Below are 16,604 nucleotides of genomic sequence, written 5' to 3' on the forward strand. Positions count from 1 at the left end.
GGGAATGCCAGGGCCAAAAGAATGGGAATGGGTGGGTAGGGAAGTGGGGGGCGCTATGGGGGACTTTTGGGATAGTATTGGAAATGTAATTGAGGAAATTATGTAATAAAAATATTAAAAAAAAAAAAAAGGGCCACACTTTCACTGCAGGAACTAGAGACACTACAACAGGCTATCCTGCCAGTTTCTGCTGCCCTCACTGCCACCTAGAGAGGTCCCCAGACATAAGAGAACACTGGTTCCCTAAAGTCAGATGTAACCTCCCCCTGGGGTATCTTGTTATTAGAAAATGATAGATATTTATGTTTTATATAACTTAAACATATAGTGGATGAAGCATTTATTTGGGGCTCATGGGGAAGATTGGGGGGGCTTTCCTTCAACTCCTATCATAAGGGCTGGCTCCCCCTTTCCACCCCTCAACACCACCCCTCTCTTTCTTTGTTTGAGCTTCTTTTCTGAGATCTTACTCTACTCAGGCATGATAATATTTAACATTATATTGCGTTAATTTCTACCCATCTTTCCCAGGAGTTTACAAATATTCCAAAGGTCTCTCAGATTCTCCCTGTGCCTGAGAGAACCCTCAGAGCTGAATCAATATTTGGTGAATGAAGTCATGTTCTTTCTGCTTTGACTTAGCTACCGCACATCCAGCAGAAAGTGACAAAGGGACAGAAAACCTAGCAAGCAGGACTGCTGAGCAGAGAGTGAGAATGAGGAAAGCAAAGCCCGGTGTTGAAAGTGTCTTTGACAAGTGCAAAGTAGATACTTTGCGGTCCTACTCTGAGGAAAGAGGCAAACGACTGAATGAGCACAGGAACAGACCATGTAGGTTGAAGTTAGTTAACTGCTGATGTGTAATCATTTTAATCTACAAAAAGTGAGCAGTTCCTGGGAAGCCAACAAATAAAGCACATAGCTTTCAGACAATCCAAACAGACTGGGCTGCCTAGGCAGGCAGTGAGCTCTTTATCCCTGGGAAGATTCTGATGCAATCCGTAGTGGATTGTCCTGTAGACAAGATCTCTGTAGCTGCAGACACAGACTTTGTACACTAACCACAATGCATCTTGGTTTCTTAATTTACACATAGGCTCTTTTTACAGCCCGTTTAAAAGTCCTCGGCGATAGATAAAAGGCAAACTTAAGCCAATAGGGTTAAATATTTTTTAAATGTCAATGGTTATTAATCCTTGTAGTAAAACCATGAAATGCATTGTGCTGTGTACAGGATGTGCATAGGAGCCTTGGAGCTAGGATGCACGTCATAGAAGAGCTATGACACTCATGCTTGTACAACCCTGGTCCTGCTCTTTGCTGGCTTTGAAGCTTGGAGCAAGACACTGAGATTCTAAGGTTCATTTGCCTAATCTGTAGATGGAGACAGTGATATTTAACATACAGTGGGATTAGGGACCGTGATATTTAATATATCATGTGGTTCTGCAGAAGTGGCCAATGTAGGATGTCAGTAAAGTGTCAGCATTATAAATAAATGTGAGCATCCCAATGCATCCTGATGTCATTAGATACTGGACCAGTAAATCTCTCAGAGACCCTGCTACTCTTTTGTAGGCAGGTATCACAAAGAGCCTGGGGTCTCAGAAGACTTACTGGGTTGACTGGGACCTATTGTTATGAAAAATGATGCAACATTTAATAGTGGTAGCAGGTGGAGAGATGGGGTTCAATTTGTGCTCTGGCCCATGAGATGGGGAATCAAAACCAGAGGTGATGGCAAGCTTCACCAACGGCTACTGTATTCCCGAAGGAGAGGTCACGCCGCCAGTCTTAAAAGAAATGTCTTCGGAATTCATTAAGGGAGAGCACAAAGCAGATACTCCCAGATGAAAATCTCTAAAGGTCATTTGAAAAAAAGACGGGTTTTCTTTACCTTTCGACTACCACCGACCTTATGCAGCTAATGGTCTCACATGTGACCATGTGTTCAAGCTGGGCTGAAAAGGAAGCCAGCCCAATTAGGCCAGGAATGAAAAGAGGCTGGGCAGAGTGGCTGGAGATGGCAGAGGGACCACAAGGAAATGTGGTGTGTATCAGGTCAGCTTATTACCTCTCTCCCTGCTAATCACTCTGCATAAAGCCCCAGCAGGAAATCATTTTGTCTCCAAGTGAATCACAGCAATTTTATAATGAAAGAAATGAGGGCTCTCTCTAAGCGGCTCCCCACACCATTCTCGGGGAAGAGGCTGCAGGCAGAAACATAAACAAGGATGTTCAGGTCCCACAATATTGTGGTAAAATAAGTGAACTGCAAGCATGCGTGTGTGCTTGTGCTGGAGTACGTTGCTCGGGAGGAGGAGGAGGAGGAGCCCAGGAACACAGAGGCATGAAGAGATGGTTTTCTTCAGTTCCTTGACTTCCAACTGCAAAGATCTTGGGTACTTTGGATGTACCCCTAGGTCAATGGTTCTTCATGTGTGGTTGCAACCCCTTTGGGGGTCAAATGAGCCTTCCCTAGGGGTTGTCTAAGACCATCAGAAAACACAGTTATTTGCAGAGTTATGATTCACAACAGTAGCGACATTGCAGTTATAAAGTAGGAATAAAAATAATGTTATAGTTTGGGGTCACCACAGCATAAGGAGCTGTCTTAAAGGGTCACCTTGTTAAGAAGGCTAACCACTGCCTTATGTGAAGCCATTAAGTCCAATAAAGCCCTTCCTCGGAAAGGAATCTAGAACTATGTGGGCAAGCTACTTAACTAAAAAGATCTAGAAACAATACGGTTAAAAGCAGGGTATTCAAAATAGAAAACAGCAGAAATAACACCCCAAAGCCAGTTTTAGCCAAAGGCAAAGGCAAGGAGGGAAGGAAGGATGGAGAGAAGGAGGAAAAGGAAGGGGAAGGGAGTGAGGGAAGGAGACATTTATGGCTCCCTGGAGCATATAGAAGTTTAGAGAAAAGATTACATTCTCCTGCAAACAAATCCCAGTTCAACATTCTGCACTGGGTGACTGTGCATAAATCAATTGATGTATCGGATTGAACTGGTTATTAAAGATAGGTATTGATGATTAGCTTTTCTGAGGACAGCAATGGTCCATGCTCTAACATGAGAAAAGTTCCTGTGTGCCTCATTTCTCTCTGTTTGGAGTCTTCAGTTTCTACGACAAGGATTGGGTCTTGTGGAGTAGAGCATGAGGAAGAAGATTGGTATCCTGCTGTCCTGGGAAGCTGCTGCTCCACGGGCTGCGCATGCTCCACAGACTGAGCACGGCTTACCAGCACACACCACATGATCGCGCACTGCCTTTCCAACTTGTTTCAGCAAGCACCCAGAAGGGAAGTGTGGACCTGTGCAACAAAATTCTCTTGTACAAAATAAGCAAAAGGGTAAAGAGCATCACAGATGAGAGGATAGGAGGCTGGGAGCAGTGTGGAGATTAGAAGGCAGTCCCTTGCACAAGCAGAGAAGAGCTAAGGGTACCAATGTCATTCTATTCATCTCACTTCTATTTATTAATCACAGGTGCCAACACCATGGTGGTCATATATTGCATTAGAATAGAAGATGAAGAAGGTTAAGTCCATGCTAATTCTTGCTGGGGAGAAACTGATTAATCCCACTTGAAACAGACATTGATCACCGCGATACTCGGAATGTTAACTAAAGGGCTACATGAAATATGCCAGAACACAATCGATACTGCCCCGTTCTGCTGCAATGAGCTGGAGAGAGAAGAGATGGGGGAGGAAGAAGACAGAAAAGGGCAAGGGGGATGAATCGGAGCCAACACTGGGAAGATAAAAAAACAAGAAACAGGGGCACTGAGCCCAGGAGCAAAGGAATAAGTAGCCCAACACACAAGACAGAAAACTTAAGAAGGACAGAAGCAAAGGGACAGAGAGCAGGGGACATCAAGCTCTCTCCAGTCAAACCAGGGCAACTTCTTTGTATGCATCTGAGCCTTTGATTCAGAAAAAGGCCCTAGAAGGGAATACTATGAGATAATGATTCCCAGAGGTCTGTGGCCAGCTATGCTAATATATACTGATACCCCATGTACATTAGGAGCCCTTATGTTAGAAAGGACATACCATTAGTACGCATGTACAGGGCTGAAGCCCCCTCCCAAACAGTCACTGGAGGCCTGTTTTGAGGCTGGAGATTCTGCAAACATGACTGCTACAAAGCCCAGAGTCCAGGGTGTCCATCACCTTGGCTATACAGCAGCAAGGAGTTGATGTGGAGATGAGAGAATAATGAATGGAGGGGAAAAGGACAAGGGGTTGAGCAGCAAGAGCTGTGCTGGAAACAGCGGAGAGAAAGAAAATGAGGCATTTAGGATGATGCTACATGTGAATTAGTAATACTCCCCTGATTCTGAGGAAGGGTTTAAGCTATGTCTTTCATACAATCTAGCTTCTGGCTTTCTCTCATATATTTTTTTGCCTTTATGCCTTTCCCCTAGTGAATTCTTTTTCTAGTTCAAAATTGATTTCCTCTTGTGTATTTTGCTATTTTTTTCAAAGTTCTCCTGAGTTAGGGTCCCCCCACCTCTCTTTTGCTCCCAGTAATCCACATGAACTTTCATTATGGCATTTAATTCACCCCAGTGAAGTTTACCGATCCTATGTCTTTCTACCCTGAATGTTCTCTGCTAATTTATCTCTCTTCTCCCATACCATGACTCTATGTCCAGACAGTTCTTTAGGCAAAACTATATTCTACTGATCTTTGGGTGCCAGCACTTAGCTCTGTGACTAGAATCTTTAATATGCATTTTTAAAAATTTGACATGAACGGATTTAGTCTGTTATTGTATTATCTTTGTCGTCTAATGGTTTTGTCGGGGTCATTACAGAATTTCCACAACGCATCTCTCTTGACCCCAAATCTCTGCTACTAATAGCTAGGAGCATAAGTCCAATACCCTTTTCTGTCCCCTCAGCTATGGGTCTAATACTGAACGAGATGCTGATGTCTTCAAGTTATTCCTAACTATGTATTTCTTATTTTGACCCTATCCTTTCCAAAAAAAAAAAAAAAATCAGTCAGGTTTCATGAACTACCTTTGTTGGATGATTGTAACTTCCAGCCCTCAGCAAAGAAGCCTCTCTTTACAACAAATGGAGACCATCACAGAAAACCATAACTGGACATAATACAGAGGTCAACGAGTTGTGGGGAGCCCGTCCCCAGTAGATACATCTATACCACATCTCCTGCTGGGGGAAGACATGGGAAGAAGGGCTGGAAAGATTGTAAGAACCAGGAAGTGTGCTGTGGAATGTCTCTCCTAGCAATGATTGCACGAGAAAGCCCAGAACAATGGTCACATCAGTGGATACTTTAACAGGGAAGCATGGGAATTTTATTGGGTCCACAACTAGATGAAGAATTATAGGCAACTAATAGCTTCTGGGAAAAGAAGAATTAGAGTCTCCCAGGAATAAGTCTCCGGATTAGTTGTCAAATGCAAAGCAGTCATTAAAGACATAAACGACCCAAAACAGACTCAGCAGGTTGCATATATATCTCATATATATGCTGAGAGTGGCAGGAAGGAGGAAAGAGAAGTAAAGTGATAAAAATATTTTTAAAAAATCAAAATACAATAAGTAAGCCCATGGCTGTAAGACACTAAATTTAAAATTTAAAAACAAAATGTCTCCTGTCTTTTCCCTTTAGTACTTAAACTAAAATTCATATTAATGTTTAAATATTTGGAGGCAAAGACGATTAGGAATCATATATGTTCTTTTTGCCCCAGGGACTCACCATTGTTGGGGATTTTGAGCCACTGGGCAATCTAGGGGAGAAAGGGAATTTCGAAGCAGCTGCTCCGTGAGAATGGGCAGCTGTATGTCGACCTGTTCTTTTAGTTTTGCACACTGGACTTTGCAACCTGAGTGTGTTTGGAAACAAGCAGAATTCACAGACTGACTTCCGGGGCTCTCATCCTAAGTGCCTATGATAAGAGTCTCAGACTTGTGACAGAATCACCCCTGCTTAATAGTAAAGCCAAATGACAACTATTTACTGAACCTTTCTATGATTCCTTCAGTCAACCACGGGTGACTATTGTGTTTGAATCTAAAACATTACCCATGGGCTCTCATGTTTGGATGCTTCATCACCAGGTGGTGGAGCTGTGTTGGGAGGCTATCGAATGTTTAGGAGATAGAACAGAAGTAGATCAGGCCTTTGAAGTATAAGCTGTAAGGCTTAGCCCGTGGTTGGAGCCTTCCTCTCTGCTGTCAGTTTTGTCTCTACGTGAACAACCACTGCCATGTGTTCCTGTTGCTGAAGATGGTGCTTGCTTTCTCGCTGACTTTTGCCTCCATGATAGACTAAAATTCTCTGTAACTGTGAGCCAAAATAAATTTTTCTGGCCACCAGGAAGCATCTGAGGTTTTGTGCTTACTCCTGTGTTGGAAGCCTGGGGTAAATGAATATACTCACCTCCACCATGTGCACTCGGCCCAGAAAGCCATCCAGTCGCACAAACACCAGAGATGCTTGGAAATCCCACACCCTGACTTCAGAATCCTCCTTGAAGTAAGTGTGGAGGTGCTCCCTTCTGTCCTGGAATGCCTGTTTGAAGAAGCTTAAGGTATCTGAGACCACTTGCAGTTTTTTCTGACTTTCTTCCACTTCACTTCTCAGGAGGTCTTCTGGGCTGAGGTAATTAGAGGCCTGGGAGGTAAATAAATTAGTATCTATAAATATGGTGGCAGCTGCAGGATAGCACATAACTATGTCAACACTGTATTAGAACCAAATAATTGTCCGTGTAATATTTTTCACAAGTACACCACAGAAAACCTCTGCCCAAGCTTCCAGTTCAACAGGTGACCTTGGGCCAGTGTTTAAATCCAACAATCTACTTGTTCCTTCAGTCATGGTATGTCTTTGAACCACACTGGGATTTGACAAGTGGTTGACCAGTCAGATACCAGGAGGCACCATGGCACTTGGCTGGGTCAGACCAACCTGGGCAGATATTAATTCCAACATGCTCTTCTGTGACTTAATGGCTTCAACAGCAGAATACTTCGAATGCAAGAATGTGTTGGGCCATGTCGATTTCTCTCTCTTTAAGAGACTCGATCCTGAGAGCTGGGAAACTAGGCTACTGCACAGTCCCTGTCACCAACCCAGGGAGCAGCAGAAAGTACTGGGTTTGGATGGTATCATCTGGAACCACAATGTTAGTCATCCTTCTCTGGTATTTTCAAAGCATGGGAGCTAATAGTGTTCTCTATTGATGCTCCAGTTTGTTTACTTATACTTTCAGCTAGAAGTCCACATCAGTAGTGATGGTAACATGCAGATGTATGAGACAAACACTTTAGATATGAGTGCTGCTTTGGGTGAGCCAAGTCCTGAACCTTGACTAACAGCTTTAAGTAAGTAATAAATTTTAAGACTCCTCTTGCCCCCTCATCTGATGACCATTTTGTAGCCTTAGCATGCTCAGAGGATGCCAGTTACTGTGAGCCATTCAGTGAGCTTGCTCATTGTTTTCTAAGGGTTGACTGTCCTTGAGTGCCCAAAGAAGTCAATATGGAGGAAAGGTCACCAAAACCAAGGCTTCTCGTTCCACTTACAGATCCATTCGTTAAGATTTATACTGTCAGCCGGGTGTGGTGGCACATGCCTTTAATCCCAGCACTTGGGAGGCAGAGGCAGGCAGAACTCTGAGTTCGAGGCCAGCCTGGTCTCCAGAGTGAGTTCCAGGACAGCCAGGGTTACACAAAGAAACCCTGTCTTATAAAACCAAAAAAAAAAAAAAAAAGATTTCTACTGTCTTAGTCCTATAGGAATCCCTAAAGGGGAGCAGGAAAGCCAGCCTGGTGGTACATAGCTGTATTCCCATGTATTGGGGAAGATGAGGCAGGAGGATTGCAAGTTTAAGTTTAAAGCTAGGCTGGGAAATATCACGAGGTCTTGTCTCAGAATAAAATTTAAAAATACAGGCCTTGGGTTTAACCATCAAACAAAACCAAAACCAAAACAAGACAAAACACCACCATCAGCAACAAAAAGCAGGGGAACAATCCGTGCAATCCAAGCAGCGGCATCTTGAAAAGTCCATGGTTAAACACTTTGAGCACTCGAAGGACACAGCCCTCATTGCCATTGTTACTGTGAAGCCTCTTACCAACCCCTGTGAGACAGTTCCTTGTCGGTCGCACCATTATGAACAGGACAATGAGGCACAGAGCAGGTCAGCGGCTTGTGTTAGAACACATGGCTCACGTGTGCTAAGTAAGAAACAGAATCCCTTGACTTCAGAGGCTTCTGTCTTATTTACTAGGCTCCGCTGGTGACATAATACCAGTCCCTCACACAGATCACAAAGGAGGTTGCAATTTACCAGCCCTGCCCCATGGCTTAGGCAGAAAGGAAGGAGATACTGAACCACCCCAGTGTTAGCAGTAGGGAAAACCTCTTTATGAAATTCTGGCTTGTGAAAATATAAAATTCAAGTGAGACAAGTCTTTGGGCAGTAATTACTTCCGTGCCTAGGGAAACACATTTTACTCCTCCATATGCCTTTATGCCAAGCAGCCCCTGGGGAGAAGTTCCTGGGATGCTCTGATCAGCTCACCTGCTGGATGAGGAGGTTGCAGATTTCCTGGAGCAGCACCGTGAGCCTCCCAGGGGAACGGTACCATTTGCAGGTGGCCCAAATCAGACAGACCACATGGAGCAGAGGCCGAAGCCTGCCCTTCACCTCGGGAAACTCCACGTTTTCCAGGATGTCCAGGTGTTTCTGGAGTGGTAACAGGTGCACGTGGATGTCCTGGGCCTCTGTCAGGGCTGGAAGGAATCAGAGATGGTCAATTGTCCCTGCTGGGGCACCACCTACCTCATAGAACCCCTGTGTCTGGAGAGCAAAGAGTTGGCAATGCCAAGGCTACAATTTCTTCCTCTCCTGAGAAGACAGCCAGAAGATGGGTTTAGAAAGCTTCTTGTTCCTCTATAAAAAGTCTGAAATCTAGAGCACTCTGAAAAATCTAGAGTGATGGACTAAGAGATTCTTTGACAACATTCTTGTATCAGGACTTCTTCCTAGCTTTCCCAGCCTGTCTTGATTATGGTTTTACTTGTGGTGATGAAACACCATGGCCAAAGCAAAATGGAAAGGAAAGGGTTTATTCAACTTATGCTTCCATATCACAGTTCGTGGTTGGAGGAAGTCAGGACGGGAACTCAAGCAGGGCAGGAACTGATGCAGAAGCCATGGAGGAGTGCTGCTTCCTGGCGTGTTCCACATTCCTTGCTCTTTCTGCTTTCTTATGGAACCCAGGACCACCAGTCCAAGGATGGCCCCACCCACAATGGGCCCAGGCTTGCCTACAGTCCAATCTTACAGAAGCAATTTCTCAATGAAGGCTCCTTTATCTCTGATAACTAGGTTGTGTCGTTACCATAAAACACAGCCTCAGTCTGCAGCTCCACTTTAGCTGATCCTCTACCTTGATTCATGCTTGCTAATGACTTTGATGCTATCACAAAGATGACACATAGGCAGTTGATGGGACAAGTGTAAAAACCAGAAAAGTGTGCCTTCAAACACTGACCAGGCACCTCTCAATTCTATGACTTCCGACACATTTAATATCAGCCTCAAAAGTAGGCTGCTCTAGAAGGTAATTTCACGAGTCCTCATGGGAACAGGGGGCGGTTGTAAATGGCCTCTTCCTGGAGAGCAACACAGTGTCAGGACTGTACCCTTTAGTTAATAAACAGCAGCATCTCCTGTGAGAGTTCAATAGAAGCCTTTGTGAGTGAGTGCTTATGAAAGAGAAGTCACAGGGGATGGAGGAGTAGTGTGGCCTAAGGATGGCAAGATGCTGCTGGTTTTCAAAGCCAGAACTGTTCTGTCACCACTCTTGAACACAACTCTGAGGTAGAAACCTTCAGCAGTTATTCTGTGGTAACTGACAGGGAAATGTGGGAACTCGGGTAGCATTGACATGTGCATAGCAACCCAGAGGAAATGGAAGCCAGACTGAAGGGAATAGCTCAGATGATTCCCGGGGGCAGGTGGTGTCTATGAGAGCAGGAAGATAGATTAGGTCATATTATATGGATGAGGCTCCATGTCTACCCTAAGGAAACTCAAAACATCCCTGATTTAGCTGCAACCTTCAATCTATCTGGAATTTTTCTACCATTAGATATATGGCATCCCGTAAGACTTATAAATTCCCTAGGCTCACTGTGTAATTCCACCAGCCCTGTTTGCCTGGGCAAGAGGAGTGGTACCCCTGTTAATTCTTCTGAACCTCTGGTTCAATTGCCATGAGGCCCAAGGGACAGAGGATATATGGGTATGGACACTTGTACTTTCTATCGTAAGTGGTATGAGTCAGTCAAATGACATGGCACTTGGACAAGAGCAGTAATTCTGTGTGGGAGGCTAACAGGGAATACTAGAATCATTGAGTTGGGCAGAGGACCTTAATATCCAACAGCCATTCTAAAGACCACGGGCCCCGGCTTTGCACGTGTTGTTGAGAGCCAAGGTTGAAACACACACAGATAGGGCAAAAGAGGCTGGGACATAAGCACAGGCACCTTCTCTTTGTCAACCTGTATGGAGGGCCTTTAAAACTCACTTTCTTTACACAACTGGACATCTGGACATCCACTTGATTGTTTTAAGACTGTAATATTTGGGAAAGCATGGGTTGCTCCCTAGCTCAAGCAAGGAATGATCACCTTGACTAGAAAAAAAAAAAAACACAAAAAACCATAAAAACCAAAAGACAGCGATAGGTAGAGCTAGGATTATGCCTCGTTTCATTGTTGTTGTTTGTTTTAGATCTATCTTCTCCTCAATTTCTGAAGTGTACTGGTTGCTAGCTCCACTTGGACCCCCAAAGACAACATTTCTCAGTATGAATTCCTGCCCATGGAATAGTGCTTTCATTCAGTTACGCAGCTATCACTTACCCGCCTAAACAAAAGTGCCGTTATCACACCATTGGCGATCTCTTACTGGGCCAGGCTTTACAGTGGATTATTACCAATCGCTCTTCTCCCTTGGCAGCTTGCATAGCACCTTAAGATAACACTAATCCTAAGGGTCAGTTCTAGCTGGATTATTCCAAACCCTCTGTCCAAACTGTGTCCTGCCTTCAACAATAGGATCTTACCTTACACCACTTTAGGAGGTGTACTGGCTGGTTTTGTGTCAACTTGACACAAGCTGAAGTCATTATAGGGAAAGGAGCTGCAGTTGAGAAAATGCCTCCATGAGGTCCAACTGTATGTAAGGCATTCTCTCAATTAGTGATCAAGGTGCGGGCGGCGGCGGGGGGGGGGGGGGGGCCCTTGTGGGNGGTTCCATCGCTGGGTTGGTAGTCCTGGGTTCTATAAGAAAGCAAGCTGAGCAAACCAGTAGAAGCAAACCATTAAGGAACATCCCTCTATGGCCTCTGCATCAGCTCCTGCTTCCTGGCCTGCTTGAGTTCCAGTCCTGACTTCCTTTGGTGATGAATAGCAACATGGAAGTGTAAGCTGAATAAACCCTTTCCTCCCCAACTTGCTTTTTGATCCTGATGTTTGTGCAGGAATAGAAACCCTGACTAAGACAGGAGGCAACCAAAGGTAATGGTAAGTCTATATTCTTTGGGGAGTCTCTTGAACCCAACCAACAACTCAGAGATTTCCCATGCTGATTAGATAGTTATAGCTCCTGTGGGGAGAATTATCACCCTATGTGGTATTATATATATACATACATATCATAAAATAATGTTTATTTGTGGCTTTTCAAGCATTTAATATTATTTCTCTCACCGTTCCCTCTCTGGATGACCCTTTCTTTGCTTCTGCAGCTAAAGACTCAATAGGAGCTACAATAAGAGAGAACATGCTGAGTTTGTCTTTTTGGGTCTGGGTCAACTTAGTGTATTTTTCAGCCCCACCCACTACCTGCAAACTTTACAGTTTACTTTCTTTGCAGATGAATAGGATCTCAGAGTGTATATGTACCACATTGTCACCAGCTGAAGGACATTTAGGTTCCTTCCATTTCCTAACTACTTGGAATAGAGCAGCAGTGAACATGGCACTTAACTGTGGAGCAGGATGTCAGGTTTTTTGCAGAGACATATGACAGAGATGGTTTAGCTAAGCCATATAGTCTATTTTTTTAAGGTTTTTGTTTGTTTGTTTTTGAGACAGGGTTTTTCTCTGTATAGACCTGGCTATCCTGGACTCACTCTGTAGACCAGGCTGGCCTCAAACTCAAAGAGATCTACCTCCCTCTGTCTCTTGGGTGCTGGGATTAAAGGTGTGTGTCATCATTTTTAGTGTGCAGCTATTTTCAGCTTTTTAAAAGAGTTCTCCCCACTAATTACTGAAGTGGCTTCAACCATTTGCAACAGGGTTCTCCCCCCCCCCCCCCCCCCCCCCCGCACGCACCCTCCCTCCCCCCCAGTGCCTTCTGCATTTGCTGTTTTGTTCTTCTTACTCTGACTGGAGGGAAGCTGAATTTCAAAGCAGTTTTACTTTGCATTTCCCTAATGGTTAAGGATGCTGAACACTTTTAAAAATACTTCTTTTGAGGAGTCTCTGTTCACTTATAGAGCCCATGTTTCACAGGGTTTTTTGTTTTCTAGATTCTTTGTTCTTTTGAGATCTCTGCATATTCTAGAAATTCATCCTCCCACGGATGTCTAGTTGATGAAGATTCACCCCCACTCTGTGGGCTTTTTTGTCACTTAATTGCTTTTTTAAAAAATTTGTTTGTTTGTGTTTATTTTCTGTGCAGAAGCTTTTCAGTGTGATGAGGCTGTATTCCTTAACCAGTCACTTTAATTCCTGAGTGAACGGAGTCCCACTCAGAAAGTCCTTTCCCTACGTGCTGGAGGGTAGGTATTGCTTATGTCTTCTTCTGGCTGCTTCAGTGTTTCACAATTCACCCTGAGGCCTCTGATCCATTCACACTTGATGCTTCTGCAGAGTAAAAGCCTTTCGTCCTACCGTGGACATCTGGCTTTCACAACAATGTTTGTTAACAATGCCTTCTTTTCTCCAGTGTGTATTTGGGACACCTTTGTCAATGTGAGATGGCTGTAGTCATGAGTCCTCAAGCTTGTGTTTTCTGATTTGTTCTGTTGTTCTACTTGTATGTTTTTATGCCAGTCTCGTGCTATGTTTATTATTATAGCTTGAAATCTGATATGCCATACTGGTATGTATGTGTGTGTATGTGTGTGTGCATGTGTGTGTGTGCCACAGGCACAGATACAAGCAAGAGCTGGAAGTCAAATATATTGCTGTATGAATCTCCACCTTCCCCCCTTGAGACAAGGTATCTTACTGGATCAGAAGTTTTCCTTTCAACTAGGATGGCTGACCAGAAACTATTGGGCTCTGGATTCTCTGCCCTGCAATGCTGGGTTAACAGGTACTCATATCTACAGCCAAAATTATTTGGGTGCCAGGGTTTGAACTCAGGTCCTCAGGTTTGCAGAGAAAGTGATTGTCCTGAGCCATCGTTCCACCTGTGCATTCTAGATTTTGTATAGTTTTATGGTGCTGTACTATATTTATTTATTTAAACCTTGTTAGGCATGTGCAGTATTTTGCTGGTAAACCCTTAATAACAAACTATAAGGGAAATGCTTTTATGTATCCATTTGCTAATTTCTGCTATAAATATTCACAATATGTGAACTATGTCTGGTTTTAAGCTACTGGCTTATCTGAGTACTTCTCTGGAAGTAGGGGTGGGAAATGAAGAGAGATGTACAGAAGAGTGGGCCAGCCCTCTGTGGCTCCAGTGCAGCCCAGGGCTTTGCCTTTTTCTCAGGCACTCTACCTTCAAACATCTCTGGTTGGAGCTATGACTTCACTGTACCCCCCTCCTTCCCCAAAAGTCAGGTGTTGAAAATTAGTGGTCAATGGGAAGAACTAACTAGAGGAGCTGATTAGGCAATGAGGGGGTCCTCCCTTGTGGCTAGGATTAAAGGCTTCTTGTACCATTCTGCTAGCTTGCCTTCCACTTCCACATGTTAAGACAGAGCATTTCTCCCCACAATAGGATGTGCAACCAAGTGCCATCCTGCAAGTAGAGAGCAACCCTTACCAGACAACTGAACTCCTTGGTTATAGTCTTGATCTCAGTTTCCAAATTTATGATAACTAAATGACCCAGTCTGTGGTGGCTGTTAGGGTCATATAGGTACACCAAGACAATTGGAAACCGGGTTGTTCTGTGTCAACCATTCCTGCTAATGACCAGCAAGAGAACTCCCTAGCTAGATAGTCTTGCCCTGAGGGGACAGTCATTTCTACTTGCTGTTTTCCAAGCATCTTCAACTTCTAATCAGTTCACTTTCCAATCATATTTGTTCCCACACTTCATCCTTAGTTCTCTGACCTGTGCTCACACCCAGATACTCCACTTCCTCCCTCGCTCTTTAGTCCATACAAGCCAATGAACTGGCCAATGGTGGCTAATAAGAATGATGAACTCACTGCATCTACTCAGGATAAAGAAAGCCAGATGTTCTAAAATTAGATTAGACATGATAAAAACCAGTCAATGGCCTTTAACACCTCTTTAGTTGTGTAGGCTCTGCCAAATTCCTGATCAAGGCGCTCCCTAACACCTCTAATCTAATTTTCTTTTTCTCCCATCATGGGAATTGAATCACATATTTAAAGGACTTCTGCTGCTGCTGTACTGTATGTTTGATACTATCATAGTGCTGTTTGTTTTTCAAATATCACTCCAAGCATACAGTAGATTGGAAAGAAAGGGTTGTTTGTTTGTTTGTTTGTTTGTTTTAAAGCTGACCTACAGAAACAAATCTTTTCCAACCACAAATGCATGTGAGCAGTGAGTTTCCTAATGTGCTAGTGTGAGAGATATGTGTGAGCATGGAGTAACCAATTCAGAGCACACTGTTAGCTGGGCTCTAAACATTAGGCATTTGCACATTGTATGTGTCATATATGTGCTGTGGACCCTATAGCACTACTTCCCCAGTGAAAATGCCCACATAAAATAGGTAAAAATATAATGATTCCTTGAAGTTCACAGGGGGGATCTATTTCAGGTCCCCCTGCCAATACCTAGAGCCATAAATGTTCAATCTCCTTGTATCAAAGGTGGGCTATTTATGTATAATATAGACACACAGTGATGTATATTTGTAGTGTTGGCTTTTTTTTTTTTTTGAGACAAGCATCTCATTGGTCTCAGATTTGAGATCTCCCAGTCTCAGCCTTATAGGCACTAGGATTTATAGGTATGCATGCACCACTATGCCTGGCCTTCCTGCATTCTTTTTTTTTTTTTNCAGATCTCGTTGCGGATGGTTGTGAGCCACCATGTGGTTGCTGGGATTTGAACTCTGGACCTTCGGAAGAGCAGTCGGGTGCTCTTACCCACTGAACCATCTCACCAGCCCTCCTGCATTCTTGAAATCTGCTCATACTAACTAGTAGACTATAAATCCTATAGAGAAAGCTGTGCACAGTGGTATTTAGAGAATAACAACAGTAAATAAATCTATGTTTTTGGTATAGAACAAAATGAAAAGCATGGTCACTTGAGTCCACGAAGACCAACCTACATATATGGAGGGCTGATTGTATATAAAATGAAAACTTATTTCAACCCCAAGTAGAAAAATGATATAATTTATGGAAACAGGGCATTTTAAAAATCATTTTATAAAATACTTGACCAGTCATTTCTCAAATTCACAATGGTATACCATAACAAACTCTGGGGATACCTGTGTATTTCAATGGAAGTTCAAATTAGGAGCATACATAATATCCCTGGCACACAGTACCTCTGGAGAAAGAGGGAATTGAAGCTTCAACAAACATCTTGTTCAAAGCAGCCGTATCTGCTGGCTCAGGAGCCATTGTAACGGCATGGGGGCCGGGTAGACTCTATAGACTCAGGACTCTATGGCAGCTCTTCTCTGTTGTATCGATCTCTTTAAAACTTCAGCATTGAAGCTCAGTGTGATTATTCATGCCTATAATTCCAACACTTAGGATTCTGTAGCAGGAGACTGGAGTTCAAGGCCAGCCTAGGCTACATACTAACCTCAATGCCTACCTTAGGTAACTAGAAAGATGCTATCTTAACAACAACAACAACAAACAAACAAACAAAGAGACACACAAAGAAAAGAAGAGACAAAAAGATACCCTGTCACTGGTTATTTTATTCCCAAGGGCAGAAGGACAGAGTAAGATGACAGTGTGGTCAGCTAGTGAGCTCTGGATATAGGACACCACCCTTGTTAACAGAACAAGTAGACCTTGATTAGGTTTATATTTTGTACCTGCATGGAGCAGAGTATTTAAAGAAAGTTGTGGGAGAAGAGAGTACTTGAAATTCACTATTTGGATTAAGCTTAATTCATAAGAAATTGAAAATACCTTTAAAAGCACGTTTGGCCTTTGTCTTAGTCAGGGTTTCTATTCCTGCACAAACATCATGACCAAGAAGCAAGTTGGGGAGGAAAGGGTTTATTCGGCTTACACTTCTATGCTGCTGTTCATCACCAAAGGAAGTCAGGGCTGGAACTCAGGCAGGTCAGGGAGCAGGAGCTGATGCAGAGGCCATGGAGGGATGTTCTTT

General features: G+C 43.5%; 1 protein-coding gene across 1 annotated transcript in view; it reads right to left on the reverse strand.

Moving 5' to 3' along the window:
• Dnah9 (dynein axonemal heavy chain 9) overlaps nt 1–16,604 on the reverse strand; it is a 333,710-nt gene that overhangs the window by 302,812 nt on the left and 14,294 nt on the right. Inside the window, exons 5-6 of the mRNA XM_021178488.1 lie at nt 8,583–8,794; nt 6,431–6,664 (exon numbers count right to left, since the gene is read on the reverse strand). Coding sequence (XP_021034147.1) covers nt 6,431–6,664; nt 8,583–8,794 — 446 coding nt within the window. The remainder of the gene's footprint in view (nt 1–6,430; nt 6,665–8,582; nt 8,795–16,604) is intronic.

Source organism: Mus caroli, chromosome 11, assembly GCF_900094665.2.
Source record: "Mus caroli chromosome 11, CAROLI_EIJ_v1.1, whole genome shotgun sequence".
NCBI classification, from domain to species: domain Eukaryota; kingdom Metazoa; phylum Chordata; class Mammalia; order Rodentia; family Muridae; genus Mus; species Mus caroli.